Below are 14651 nucleotides of genomic sequence, written 5' to 3'. Positions count from 1 at the left end.
TCCACTCCATCCACTGTTTGGATGGGCCCAATGCATTTTTTTTGTATATATATACTTATATATATATATGTTATATTTTATATAATATATATAATATATATAAGATAATATGTATTATATATATAATATGATATATATATTATATGTATATATATATATTTGGTGGGCCACGTCCACGTGGGGCCCACCACAGTGACGTGATTAGGTAAGTCGTCCAGCGTCCAGGGACGCTGGACGTTGGCGCTGTGAGATTTTAAAAAAAAAAAGAGAGAGAGAGAGAGAGAAAGAAGTGGTGGACCTCTCATGCAGGCCCCACTTTGATATACATGCATAATCCAAGCCGTCCATTTCGTTCCCCTGGTCATTTTAGGCGTTGAGCCGAAAAATAAAATCGATCCCTCTTCTTGGTGGGCCATACCATAGGAAACGGTAGTGTTTACCGTTGAAATCACCTGGATCTTTTTATTCGTCAGAAACCGGCTGTATATTGGACTCTGTTTGACTGTATCGAGCGGGGGAATGCAATGAACGGAGCAGATTCACTCGATGTGGACCCCACCTGTGGAAAACCACAGAAAAACCTCATCAAAAAAAAAGAAAGAAGCAGCAGCGCTGCTGCCGCTGTCAGAAGGCGCAGGCGCGCTGCCTGCAGCTGCGCCAGACCGTCTGACGGACGGACGGCCTGGGCTCACGGCCCCCCCAGCTGTGGTCCCACCTTGGTGCATCTCGACCATCAACACCGTGCATTTGATGGGTCCCCATAGTTCAGCCGTCCACCCCAAAATTCAGCTGTATATGGAACTCCGGTGGGCCACATCATTTAAAATCATGTGAAGACATACTAAAACATATAAAATCATTTGGCAGGGCCTACCTGAGTTTTGGATGTTGCTTAAACTTGGTCTGTACCGTCATTTAGATGGGACCCACATAATGGATGGGCTCGATTTGTGAACCACATTTCGGTGGGCCCCACATCTGCCCAAAGGTCCAATGACCTTACCAACAGATTGGACGTCAAATATACATTACAGTGGGCTCCCTGCCCGCGTAACCTTTTCAACAGGTTAGATGAGAAATAAACATTGCGGTGGGCCCTTCACCACGTGGCCTGTGTTAGCAGGTTGTACGGAAAATAAACATTTCAGTGGGCCCATTCAAGTGTGCCCTACCCCAGGTGCACGTGACCAACGGGTTGTGTGGTAAATATGCATTAATGTGGGCCCAGGTCACGTGTGACCTTATCAAAAGGTCGGGTAGAAAATAAATATTACAGTGGGCCTTACCTGGCCTAAATGACCTTATGAGGAATTGGATGGCAAATAAACATTACAATGGGCCCAGGTTGGTTAGAAAATAAACATTTCAGTGGGCCAGGTTGGGGTGGAAAATAAACATTATTGTGGCCCCAAGTTTGAGTGACCTTATCAATGGGTTGGATGGGAAATAAACATTATGGTAGGCCCCACATGGGACCCACTTATATATGTATGATAATCCACACCCTCCTTTAGTGTGGGCCCCACCATGATACGTGTGTTTAATCCAATCATTCAATCACCTTGAAAATTAATTTTTTTAGGCCCATTATTGAGGCCCACCTTAAATTGCATAAGCCCTCTGTAATGTATGCAAGGCCCGTGTGACTAGGCCCATGTTGATGCAATTTTGGCCCGTCATTGAGGCCCACCTTGATATGTATCTGAGAGACCCATGTATGGGGCCATTTGATGTTTTAGAAGCCCATGGGTCGAGGCCCAATAAGATGTGCAAAATGCCCATTGAAATGTGTGATTCGTGGAAGGCCATCCTTTGGGAGCAATGTTGGTTTTATGTCCACATTGTGAGGATAATGTCGGTTAAATGTCCGCATTATGAATCTCCCTAAGGCCCATTAATAGGCCCATACCTGTAGTATATAGGCCGCCTAGGCCCATCTTCATTTTAATCAGAGTCAATCACCTCATAACATGATAGTATAGGTCCATGATTCATTATCATTCGCATCATATGTATGCCTGATGTGAGGAGTGACCGATCATAGCATATGCCTTGGGCAGACTGTTTATGGGCTCCCTGATAGGCGGAGTTGCCCCATATAAGTGCATGGTACATACGAGATTGTTGCATGACTGATAATGTGACTCATGCACTTGCATTTGTGTGATTATAGTTACTGTATGCCCTAGTGACATCAGGGCCATAGCCTCCATAGACACATCATGGATGGCTGGGTTGGATGCCGGAAATGTTTGGTTCTAGCATACGGGCGCCATAGACGTCCCTGGGTGAAAATCCCTAAACCCGATGGTACCAGAGGATGACTCCAACGTCGAGACCGAGTGGATGTACGAGCGCATGAGGGCCGAATACCAGGAGGCCGCGTCTCCCACTGTGTCGTGGTCGGTTGGAAAGGAGTGTGGCCTTACTCGCCCGAGGGTAGGGGGCAATACTAGGCTGAGTTTGACCAGCTCGCGAATGGGTCCGCTATCGACGTGCTGGATAGGTATTGGCAGACTATTGATCAGGCGGATAGTGAGGTTTCTTACGCTCACTTGGACTGTGCGGCTAGGAGAGCGACAGTGCCATTTGGAGTGTATTGAACCCCGGTGATTATCCAGAATGAGAACTGTACTGATACATGATGAGGATTGGCATGCTTGAGTTGCATCTTGCATCGCATGGCCGTGTTATGGCCGATAGCATTCATATCTTGCACCGCATAGCCTTAGTACGGCTGATTGCATTCATGTGCTCATTACCATGTTTCCGCATCACTCTGACCTTGCATTTTGAGCACGTTTATATTGCGCACACACTTACACCACCCTCTAAGCTTTCTATAAGCTTATGCACGATTGATGCGTGCAGGTGACGCCAGGACGCAGTCGCAGTCATAGTCTCGCTGTAGTTGGAGCGTGCAGCCGAGCTTCAGGAGTCTTGTTTCTTTTATTACATTGTATTTTCCCCTTCCAGTCGCATTGTACTCAAATGTTTTTTATCATAGTGGATTTTGTGGTGGTGTTCTTGTGCTTATTATTTGTGGGTTATGCTTTTGTTATGCTCATTATGAATCAGACTAATAATTTGAAACCCTCCTTGTAGTATCCCAGGATCGGAACCTGGTGAATGGGTGCCGGGATCCGAGAATGGGGTCCTACGGAGGCTGTCAGCGCCGGATTCGGCGATCGGGAATTTTGTGAGCCTGGTTTCCGAGTTCGGGGCGTGACACTCATGTATCTACAAACAATACACTCATGCTCTCCATGATGTTGGTGGTGACGATGTTATACCGCATGCCAGGAAAGAAAGAGGTCACCCATCTTTCTTTTTCTATACCATTGAGGAACTGATACGCCGTGGGATTCAACATTTGAATGCATCGCATCATCTCTCGAAACGTTGATGTCCGGTACGTCTTAACAGCACCCCAAAAGTATTCCCTCATTGAATCATCTGAACATGCCTTGTTCATGTTTCCAAGTATGTGATGAGCACAATATCCATGGATCGCATGCGGGAACATGTTAGGGACTTCACTAACCAATCCTTTGTGATGATCTGACACTATCACTAGTCCTGGAAGATTCCCGATTAACTTGGATAAAATCCCAAGGAACCACCTCCAGCTACTATTGTTCTCAGATTCTCCAATCCCATACGCCACAGGGAGGATGTGATTGTTTCCATCCAATGCAGTAACCATGAAGAGAACGCCCTTGTACCTTCCTATTAAGTTTGCAGCATCAACACACAACACCCTCCAAACATGTAAATTTAGGCTTCTGATGCACTACCCAAGCGTAATAAAGAATCATTCGAAACTATTTGTCCCCTCGTTCACCTGCAACTCCGTCACAGTCCCTAAATTGGTCTTTTTCAACTTGTGAAGATACGCCGGGAGCTCATTATAAGAACCCTCGTAGGATCCCAAGACTTGTTTGGTTGTTATCTCTTTACCCTTCCACGCTTTCTTGTAACTAATCTCAACACCATACATCTCACTCATACGATATTGAATTTCCTTTGCCGTGCAGGTCAGCCCCAAACTCATACGATCGACACCAAATTCACTACTTATCAAACTAGTGGCTTGGCGATGATCTCTCCCCTTCCTCTTCGAGGTCACTATATCAGTACGGTCATCCGCGATTGTGGTCTCAGATTCGCGTATCGCCTCAAACGATATGGTACAAGTATGCTTCGAGTTATATGTCTTGATATTGAACATCCCCGTAATGTTAAGTTTTGAAGCATGCATCCTCCAAGTATAATTTTCTACAATGCAGCCAATCGTATATATCAGCTTGTTAGACATCAAGACCTTGTACTGGAACTTGCGGCCATCACATCTTTACATAGACAATATCGTAGTCAACCTTTGTCCTTAAACACCTGCACAACCGATATTTCGGTTGGTTCATCCACAAAATCTGGGTATCCTTACCAATCGGAATTAACGAAAGCATCGTCAGATGGATCAACAATAGACGGATCATTGATGGATGGGGTTTGGAGATCGCATTGGCCAGCTGTTCCTCGATCATGATATCTATCACTACTTGATGAGCCAGGTATGTCACAGTCATCATTCCCTAAATGATTGTGTATCATTGTTTGGAGGGCCGCCTGTATTGCAGTCGTCGATGACCCGATTGTGATATCTATCACTACTGGATGGGCAGGTATGTCACAGTCCTCATTCCCCAAACCGTGTTGTGGATCATTGGTTGAAGGGCCGCCTATATCACAATCTTCAAGTTCCCGATCTTGATATCTATCACTACTTGATGGGCCAGGTATATTGCAGTCGTCATCATTCCCAAAATCATGCTGTGTATCGTAATGATACGAAGGGCTGCTTATATCATAGTCATTGACTCCTCGGTCTTGATATCTAACAGAAGTATCCGGTATATTGGAATCATTACTATCCAAACATTGCTTGAAGGTTGCGAAGGAGGAGACAATGGGTTCGAATGTATGGTATAATCTTTGTTGTAATCCTCAACGACAAGACAACACTTCACTTTCTCCACATACAATGGTATCTGTGTTGAGAGATTCTGTCCACAGAATAACATGTATGCTTCAACATCTTCATCGTCTTTGATTGTATGTGGGCGTAGGAATCCATGAATTACATCATCGTACACAACTTTAATTAACAAATCGAATTCATTCGACGTAGTCTTCATAATCAGATGCATTTTATCGAGCAACTGTCGATAAGTGATATCATCACTCACGACAAATACCTTTGAGTCTCCACCGTCGTAGGTAAACATTCCCTTGTCATACACACTCTCTCCATCATAATAGCATAATATAGCCCTGCGACCCATGCTCATTCCAATATTGGTTATTCTGTTAAAAAAACAAAATGTATGGGTCCAAATTGTGAGCAATGCAGGATATTGATTGTCAATTACATGGGTCATGGTTATCATCCACATTAGTTCACGATTGTAATCCACAATAGGTCGTTGGTGACGACAATGGCCCATTGTGAATGACAACAACGAACCACTAGAAGGTCATCGTTTTGACCCAATCATAACAACGAACCACTCCATTGGTCGTGGTTTTGACCCACAATGGGTCGAGGTTGTGTTGTTATAAGGATCGTCCTGTTCACTGGTCAAAACGACGACCTTCTAGTGGTTCGTTGTTATATAGGTCGTCCCGTTCACTGGACTATGTAACGGCCAAAATGTTGGGGCCTGATCGTCATGTTATATGGCGCATGGCTTCTAAGCTATAGGGGTCGTGGTTATCAAGTGATAAGGATCGTGATCGTCACGTTACATTGATCGTGGTTGTCATAACATATGGATCGTGGTTACAATATGACAACAACGAACCACTCCAGGGATCGTGATTTTGGCACACAATGGGTCAAGGTTGTGTTGTTATAAGGATCGTCCATTTCACCAGACTATGCAATGCCCAAACTGTTGGGGCGTGGTCGTCATGTATTATGGCTCGTTGTTTTTAAGCTAGAGGGGTCGTGGTTGTCAGCTAGTGAGGATCGTGATTGTCACGTTACATGGATAGTGGTTATAATGATATATGGATCGTGGTTGTCAACCACGTTCCTCCTTTATGACAACCACATTCAACGACATGTTTACCATGTATATCAAGAAATATCATGATATATAACTGCAATCCATTGTTTATCATACTCATGATCCTCTTTTGATGGCAACAACAGGCATTTGTGCATGTGAACCACGATCACACGTTAGAGGGGTTGTGGTTGACAGCTGATATGAGTCTGGTTCTCATGTTACATAGTTCGTAGTTTCCATAGATGTTATATGGGTCGGGGTTGACATGTTATATGGGCTGTGGTTCAAAGTTAAATAGGTGTCATGATTTACACTTATCAATAACTCAAGGGGTCGTGGTTTTTAACCAAAATGGGTCGTGGCTCACAGGGCAGTGAAAAGTACGACCCTTATAACATGATGACCACCAGCCACCTGGAATGACAACCACGACCCATAACAAATGTCAACCATGACCCATGTATTATGATCTAATGTGCATGGGAATCCGATCCTTACAGCGTGACAACCAAGATCACTATAACGTGACAACCAAGATCCAATGTGCATGGGAATACGGTACCATGATACTTCGCATGTGCACCTTCTCTACTCTACCTTGGCCCTAGCAAACTAACCTCCTAGTGGAAGAGGATTACAGACAAGGACAAACAACATGCCTCTCTGGCAATTGGGAGTAATGGATCTCCTCTTTTCTTCTTTTTCTTTAAGAAAGCACGAAAGAAGGAGGTTTGTAAAAGTTGCATGTGAAATGCTAAGTTTGGCCCTTCCATCGATCATATATCCCACCGTTTAGTCCGCGGGATAACGGATTGGCTACTCCCCTATCACCAGCCATGGACCCAATCACGACGTATGCGTTACATCCATTTCCTTCATCTGCATCTACACTGAAAGGCACGATCGATCATTTGTGTGCTTGGTCACAAAAAATGAGAGGGATCATTTTAATGGTATATGACAGTCAATCATTACTTTTCCATTTAATGTCCACTGCATGTGACTGGCGTATCATTCATTTTTGGACTCCTACCATTTAATCATCTGTAGAAACATATGGATGGCATGGATGAAACACATACATGGTGGTGGGGCCCATAGAGCGCCGAGAACTAGCGATTATCCAGTGTCTTGGTGAGTAGCCGATCAGTCCATTTCTCGGGGTTTGCAACAGCAGGTGACCTCTACTTCACTCTAGGTCCGTACGTCTCTTGAACCAAGGTTAGGACCATTTTCGTCGCCTCCAAATGCATAAAGGTGTTAGAAGGCCTTCATTTACCGACGCAAATTGCGTACTACCCCCACAAGACCCGATCTGCGAATAGGTAGTCCTGTGGGTGGGCCCATCGTGATGTATCTGTACATCCAAGCCATCTATCTCTTTTCTCAGATTATTTTAGGGATCGAAACCAAAAAGGAGTAGATCCAACGGTCAACTGGATCACACCACAGATGACTCTTGCAACTAATGCAACTGACATTTAATGCTTTGTGCATTTTAAAGCAACTAGCTTATTATTTGGTGTGGTCCAGTTGTGCGTTGGATCCACTGCACTTTTTGTGCTCATTCCATATCCATCATGTATGTATTTCATCCACACCATCCATATATAGTAACCATAAAACATGGCAACCAAAAAAATTGAGTTATATCTGTAAGTGCCATAGTTTATAGCCCTTTGTGTTGTCAAATTTGTGGTGCCGAAGACATTGTTATGAAGCTTGCATCTGTGAAGAACAATGCTCTACTCAAGATTAACTTAGGCTGACCAGCACTGTTCACAAGTCAAGAATCTCAAGAAGCTTTCAAGTTCTACCTCAAGATCTCAAGGAAGCTTTCAAGTTCTACCTCAAGATCTCAAGAAGCTTTCAAGTTTGAGCTCCATCAAGACTTCAAGCTTCACTACTTTCAAAGGTCACTTGTCTTCTATGTTCAATGTCCTTACTTCATTCCCGAGGTATGACTGACCTTAGGTTGACCTTTAGAGTAGGTCATTCTGGATACATAATTCATATGTTTTCTATAAGTGAGTTTGGTCTGTTCTAAGACTAGTCCTAGACTTTGTTCAAATAGTCCTAGCACTGCTTCGACTTGTCTAAGAAATTCATGGATCAGTCGTAAGTTTGTTACAAAAATCAAAAAATTTTGGTAAGGCTTCGACTAGTCCTTGGGACTGTTCAACCAGTCATAGGTATAGTGTTGACTGCATCTTCGACTTTTCGTAGAGCTACGACTCAATGTACAGCGCTGAAATTCGACTTACTTCGACTAGTCGTGTGAAACCTACGACTAGTCGTAGGAGACCCACGACCAGTCGTAGACCACTTACGACTAGTCGTAAAACTGTCAAATCTTATCGCGCCTGAATTTTTCAAATATCTGTTGGTTCTACGACCAGTCATAGAGGTCCTTAGACCAGTCGAAGGTGTGATTTGCTCACCTATAAATAAAGCACGAATCTCAGAATAAAACAAGAACTTCAAGCTAAATTAATTCGGTCTTCTGAGAGATAAGTCGGTGCTCCATTTAAGCTAAGTGTGCATACTTAATATTCTCTTTCTTTAGCTTTGTTAATTGATTTTTTTTCTTGTATTCCAATCTAATCTGAAAAGAGGAATTGTTGTTTTTCTTTTTCTGAAATCAAAATCAATTAGAGCTAGCCCTTTTGTTTTAATTTAAAATCTATTAGAACCTAGAACCATTATAAAGTGAGTATTGGACATTGAACTTGGACATTCAAATCTCTACTCCGATTTGGTTCTTCTGGGCTGCTACAACAAAGGAGAAAATCAGGTATTTTACAATTTGTGTAATTTACATTGTTTGGTTTTGTTTGAGGTTAAGCCAGAAAAATCTCAAAGTTGTTGGTTATCTGAGGAGAGCTAGAAAACTCAAAAGTGAGGGTTTTTGAATTGTGTAAGCACTTTGAAAAGACACAATTGTGAAGGTTTTGGGTGAACTTGTGAAAACCTTTTGATAGTGAACGCTAATATCCCCTGTGTGAGGATATTAGGAGTGGAGTAGCATTCTGTGTGGCTATTGTTTAACAGTTGGTGAACAGACAGGCGAACCACTATAATTCTTTGTGTTGTGGATGTGTGATTTATATTTCCTATCTTTTATCATTTAGAATTGTGAAATGTATGTGTGGATGAGAATGTTGTAAATTTTACATTTCATGCTCAGTGGGGAATGTTGTAATAATTTAGAGTTACATTTCAGCATTATATTTTTTGCTATCTATTTATTACGTTGAGCTTCTGTTTCTATATTTGTTCTAGAAATAATGTTGTCCTACCATAAAATTTAGTTTTTGGTGTAAGGTTGTCCTCAGAACAATTTATGTTTCTATTTCTCTATTTTAGGTTGCTTTCCATTCCTATTCTGTGGTTGGTGTATATCTTTTCTTTGTTTCATATTCCGCAGTATTTAAATTTAATTTGGCATAGTCCTATTCACCCCCCTCTAGGACATATTGGTATCAGAGCCTAATAGCTCGCTCTTATTGTTGTTTATTTGGATTTAATTCCTAAGCTAACGATCTCAGTTATCTAAAAGATGTCAAATTTTGATAGCCTATCAGTCACTAGGCCTCCACCCTTTGATGGCTCCAACTATGCCTATTGGAAAGCCAGGATGAGGATCTTCCTCAAATTCATGGATGAAAGCGTGTGGCTATCCACCGTGAATGAATGGACCCCTCCTACCACTGAAGTAACCGAGATTGATGGTTTAAAATCTATGAAAATTACACCATATTTCTCTTGGACCACACTTCAGAAAACTGAAAGTAGTGCAAATGCTAAAGCACTAAATGTAATTACTTATGCACTATCACCAAATGAATTCAAAAGAATTATATCTTGTGATTCTGCAAAACATGCTTGGGGGTACTTCAATTGTCAAGAAATCTAAGATACAAATCCTCACAACTAAATTTGAGGAAATATGTATAGAAGAAAATGAAATGTTCATGGACTTCTATACCAGATTAAATGACATTGTAAACTCTATGTGGGGTCTAGGCGATAAAATTCATGAAAGCAAGATATGTGCTAAAATACTACGCTCACTTCCTGAACGGTTCAATTCTTAAGTAATCGCAATCTAGGAACTTCATAATACGGACAATATGAAGGTTGAGGAATTAGTTGGCTCGTTATAAACTTATGAGTTAACCTTTAAAGCTCCAAAAGATAAATCTATTGCTTTAAAAACTTCTGAAAATGATTTAAACTCAGATTTAGAAAACTCTGAGGATGATATGGCTCTTTTGGCAAAGAGGTTTTATAAAAATTTTAAAAGTAAAAAGAGGGTTGATTTTCAAAAAGCATTTGATAAAAGGAAACCTAAATCTAAAACTAGAAATTCTTTAAAAGACAATCAATGTTACAACTGCCATGAGTATGGTTGGCTAACAAATGTCCTAATAAGGACAAGTCAAAAAAGAAAAGTATGATGGCTACTTGGGATGAGTCCTCTGATTCTGAAGTCTCTTCTGAATCAGAAGATTCTGAAACTGAGCAGGGTGTGATGTTAAGGCCCTTATAACTCTAGCCAAATTCACTTTTTCAGATAATGATGACTCGACTAATGAAGAAAATCTGAATAGTGAATATGAAAATGAAGATGATCTTCAAGATGCTTACAATGCCCTATACCAGGAAAGTTGTAAAATTGCTATGAAATTGAAACTTCAAAACGAGAAGTTTTCTAAACTCAAAGAAATTTATGAATCTCTTATTTTAGAAAAGTCCCATATTTCAGACTGTTTTGAAAAGACAAAATGCGATTTAGATTTTAAAACCTCTCAGTTTGAAAATCTTAAATCTGAAAACGAACAACTAAAACATGAAGTCTCTTCTCTCTTGAGTTTAAAGGAAACCTGGAAATATGCCCAAGGTGATCCTAAATTTGAAAAACTCTTATCTGGATCGAGAAAATGTGGCGATCGATCCGGTCTGGGCTATGACAAGAGTGTTCCTCCTAAAACAAATAATACTTCTCTCACGTTTGTAAAGGGAGAGATTTTAAACTCAAAAGGGAAAGATCAAATGTTTTCTAAAAACTTTAAATCTTTTCAAAAACCTAAAAGACATATCAACTATAAAAAGTAAAACCAAAGTCCTTTGGCAGAAAAGATAGTTGATCTACTTAAGGAGCTTCTAAAGTCTAACTCACTAGGTCATACTTATAACTCTTACAATCGAAAGAAGACCTGCTATCCTCTTAAACCCAAAATGGTTATGAAATGGGTTCCAAAGGTCACTTTCTTGGTTGCCCACATCGCTTTCAAAGCAATAAGCCATTCTAAGTGGTACTTAGATAGTGGATGCTCCAGGCATATGACAGGCAACAAGGCTTTATTCACCGAACTCAAAGACATGATTGGCGGTTCAGTCACTTTTGGAGATGGTAGCAACTGCAAGATTATGGGCCAAGGTACGGTTCAACTTTATAACCTTCCTTTGTTTAAAAATGTATTGTATGTTGAAGGATTGAAACATAATCTTTTAAGCATATCTCAGATTTGTGATAATAACCATAGTGTACGGTTTTCTAATCAAAGCTGTGAGATTCTAAACAATAAGGGTTCAGTAATACTAACTAGACGTAGAACGTCTGAAAATTGCTATATTGTTACCGAATCCAGCTCATCTAATCAATCATGCTACATTGTCCAAACAGACGAGATTGATTTATGGCACAAATGTCTTGGACATGTACACTACCGAAATCTATATAGATTGAGCAAATGAGAACTTATAAGAGGTCTACCCAAACTACAAAAATTAGATAAAATATGTGGTGAATGCCAGATTGGCAAACAAACAAGGAACTCACACAAAAAGGTGAATTCCAATACCACATTAAGACCACTCGAGCTTCTCCATATGGATCTAGTAGGACCTACCAGGACGGAAAGTCGAAGTGGCAAAAGATATATCTTGGTAATAGTAGATGACTTTACCAGATATACATGGGTTGTCTTCTTAAGGGATAAATCAGAAACCCTTGAAGAAGCAAAAAAGGTTCTCAAAAGGATTTAAACTGAAAAAGGTTCTCAAGTCAGTAAGATTTGTAATGATCATGGATCTGAGTTTGAGAATAGCGGTTTTGAGAAGTTCTGTAGTGACCAGAGAATATTACATGAATTCTCAGTGCCCAAAACTCCACAACAAAATGGTATAGTTGAAAGGAAAAATAGAGTGCTTCAAGAAATGGCTAATGTCATGTTGAATAGTATGAAACTCTCTAAGAACCTTTGGGCTGAAGTAGTCAATACAGCTTGCTATATTATTAACCGGGTTTACACTAGTAAAGGTAATAATAAAACGGCTTACGAAATGTGGTTCGATAAAAAGCCTACTCTCACATACTTTCGAGTTTTTGGCAGCAAGTGCTATATTTTATGAGATCCTGAACATTTGGGAAAGTTTGATACGAAGAGTGATGAAAGGATCTTTTTAGGATACTCTTTAAACAATCGAGCTTATAGGGTTCTGAACAAAAGGACCGGTGTGATTCAAGAATCCATCAATGTGGTCATTGATAATCACTTAAGCACACCTGTCTCAAGTTCAGATAATGATGAAGTATTAGTAATTGATAAATCTGATATTTCATGTAATCAGACTGATTCTGAACTGAGGATTGTTAAAGATCATCCAACCACAGAGATTCTTGAAAACCCTCTCACTGGTGTTCATACCAGTAGACAACTTGAGGATATATGCAATTACGTATGTTTTACATCCCAGATAGAACCATCTAACGTAAAAGAAGCTCTTGCTGATGAAAACTGGATTGTTGCGATGCAAGAACTTAACCAATTTGTGAGAAATGATGTTTGGTATCTCGTACCTAGACCTAAAGATAAACACATCATTGGAACCAAATGGATTTTCAAAAATAAGTTTGACGAACTTGGCAATATAATTAGAAACAAGGATAGGCTAGTGGTACAAGGTTACACTCAAATTGAAGGTATTGACTATGATGAAACCTTTACACCAGTAGCACGTCTTGAATCAATCAGACTCTTTATATCCATTGCGTGTTTTAGAAAGTTTAAGATACCAAATGGATATGAGAAGTGCATTTTTAAATGGCGAACTGCATGAGGAAGTCTATGTTGAACAACCAATGGGTTTTGAAGACCCCAAAAATGCTGATCATGTGTATCGTCTTAAAAAGGCACTTTGCGGGCATGGTACGAGAAACTAATAAAGTTTCTATTAAGGCATAATTTTCAAATGGGATGTCTTGATAAAACTCTGTTTATTAAAAAACATAAAGATCACATCTTATTAGCACAAATCTATGTTGATGATATCATTTATGGATCTACCTGTACTAACATGACTATTGAGTTTGCAGATTTGATGAAATCTCAGTTTGAAATAAGCTTGGTTGGGGAATTGAATTATTTCCTCGGGTTGCAAATAAAACAACAACCTAATTGAATGTTCATTTCTCAATCTAAATATGCTATGAACTTGATTAAGAGATTTGGATTTGAGAATGGTAAGAACTTTGATACTCCTATGAGTACAACCTTGAAACTCTTAAAAGATTCTGTAGGTAAAAATGTGGATCTGAAACTATATCGGAGCATGAGTGGTAGTCTATTATATTTAACTGCTAGTAGACCCGATATCGCTATAAGTGTTGGTATTTGCGCTAGATATCAGTCTGAACCTAAAGAGTCGCACTTGACTGCTGTCAAGCGAATTATAAGATATGTCGCAAGTACTGTTTATCTCGGTCTCTGGTATCCTCATGAGACTAGTGTTCAATTAGCTGGGTACTCGGATGCTGACTGGACTGGTAATCTTGATGATAAAAAATCAACCAGTGGTGGTTGCTTTTATATCGAAAACTGTTTAGTTCTTGGTTTAGCAAGAAACAAAGTTCTATATCACTTGCAACAGCTGAATATGAATATATCGCACCTGGTAATGCATGTACACAACTTGTTTGGATGAAACATATGCTAAGTGATTATGGAATTAAACAGGATTCTATGTTATTATATTGTGATAATTCTAGTGCCATAAATATTTTGAAAAATCCAATTCAGCATTCTCGTACTAAGTATATTGATATTAGATTTCATTATATTTGGAAATTAGTTGAAGAAAAGGTTATATCTTTGGAATATATCCCTACCGAGAATTAACATCCCGATATTTTCACTAAACTGCTCAACAAAAGCGGGTTTAAAAAAATGAAATTTGATCTCGGCATGTGCATTTTAAAATGATTAATTATGCCTATTTGTATCATATTGTATATATTTGGTAGTTTAGTTTTCAAATCTTGATAAATATGTAAAAAATCAGATTTTTTTTGGCCTGTACTCGACCAGTTGTGAGTATCCACGACCAGTCGTGCTATGACCGGTCGTGTATACCCACGACCAGTCATGAATCGCGTGGATTCACTTAAAATTTGGGAAAGTCATCTTCTTCTTCATTTCAACTTCTCTCTCCATTGAGCCGACATACAACTAGTCGAACCCATCTTCCAAAATCTTCAAGATTAGTCTTCCATTTGCATTTTGCTTGTAGGTT

The 14651-nt window shown here is 40.0% G+C and overlaps 1 protein-coding gene across 1 annotated transcript; it reads right to left on the bottom strand.

Moving 5' to 3' along the window:
* Nucleotides 1-3232: 3232 nt before the first annotated feature.
* Nucleotides 3233-4231, bottom strand: LOC131217530 (uncharacterized). The gene is made up of 2 exons (XM_058212464.1): nucleotides 3845-4231; nucleotides 3233-3793 (listed from the first exon to the last, which is right to left on the bottom strand). Exons 1-2 carry the CDS (start codon nucleotides 4229-4231, stop codon nucleotides 3233-3235), a joined length of 948 nt encoding a protein of 315 aa, XP_058068447.1.
* Nucleotides 4232-14651: the final 10420 nt, after the last annotated feature.

This window comes from Magnolia sinica, chromosome 10 (assembly GCF_029962835.1).
Source record: "Magnolia sinica isolate HGM2019 chromosome 10, MsV1, whole genome shotgun sequence".
NCBI classification, from domain to species: domain Eukaryota; kingdom Viridiplantae; phylum Streptophyta; class Magnoliopsida; order Magnoliales; family Magnoliaceae; genus Magnolia; species Magnolia sinica.
Note: the sequence above shows the minus strand (reverse complement) of the source record. Positions and strands in the feature narration are given on the sequence as shown.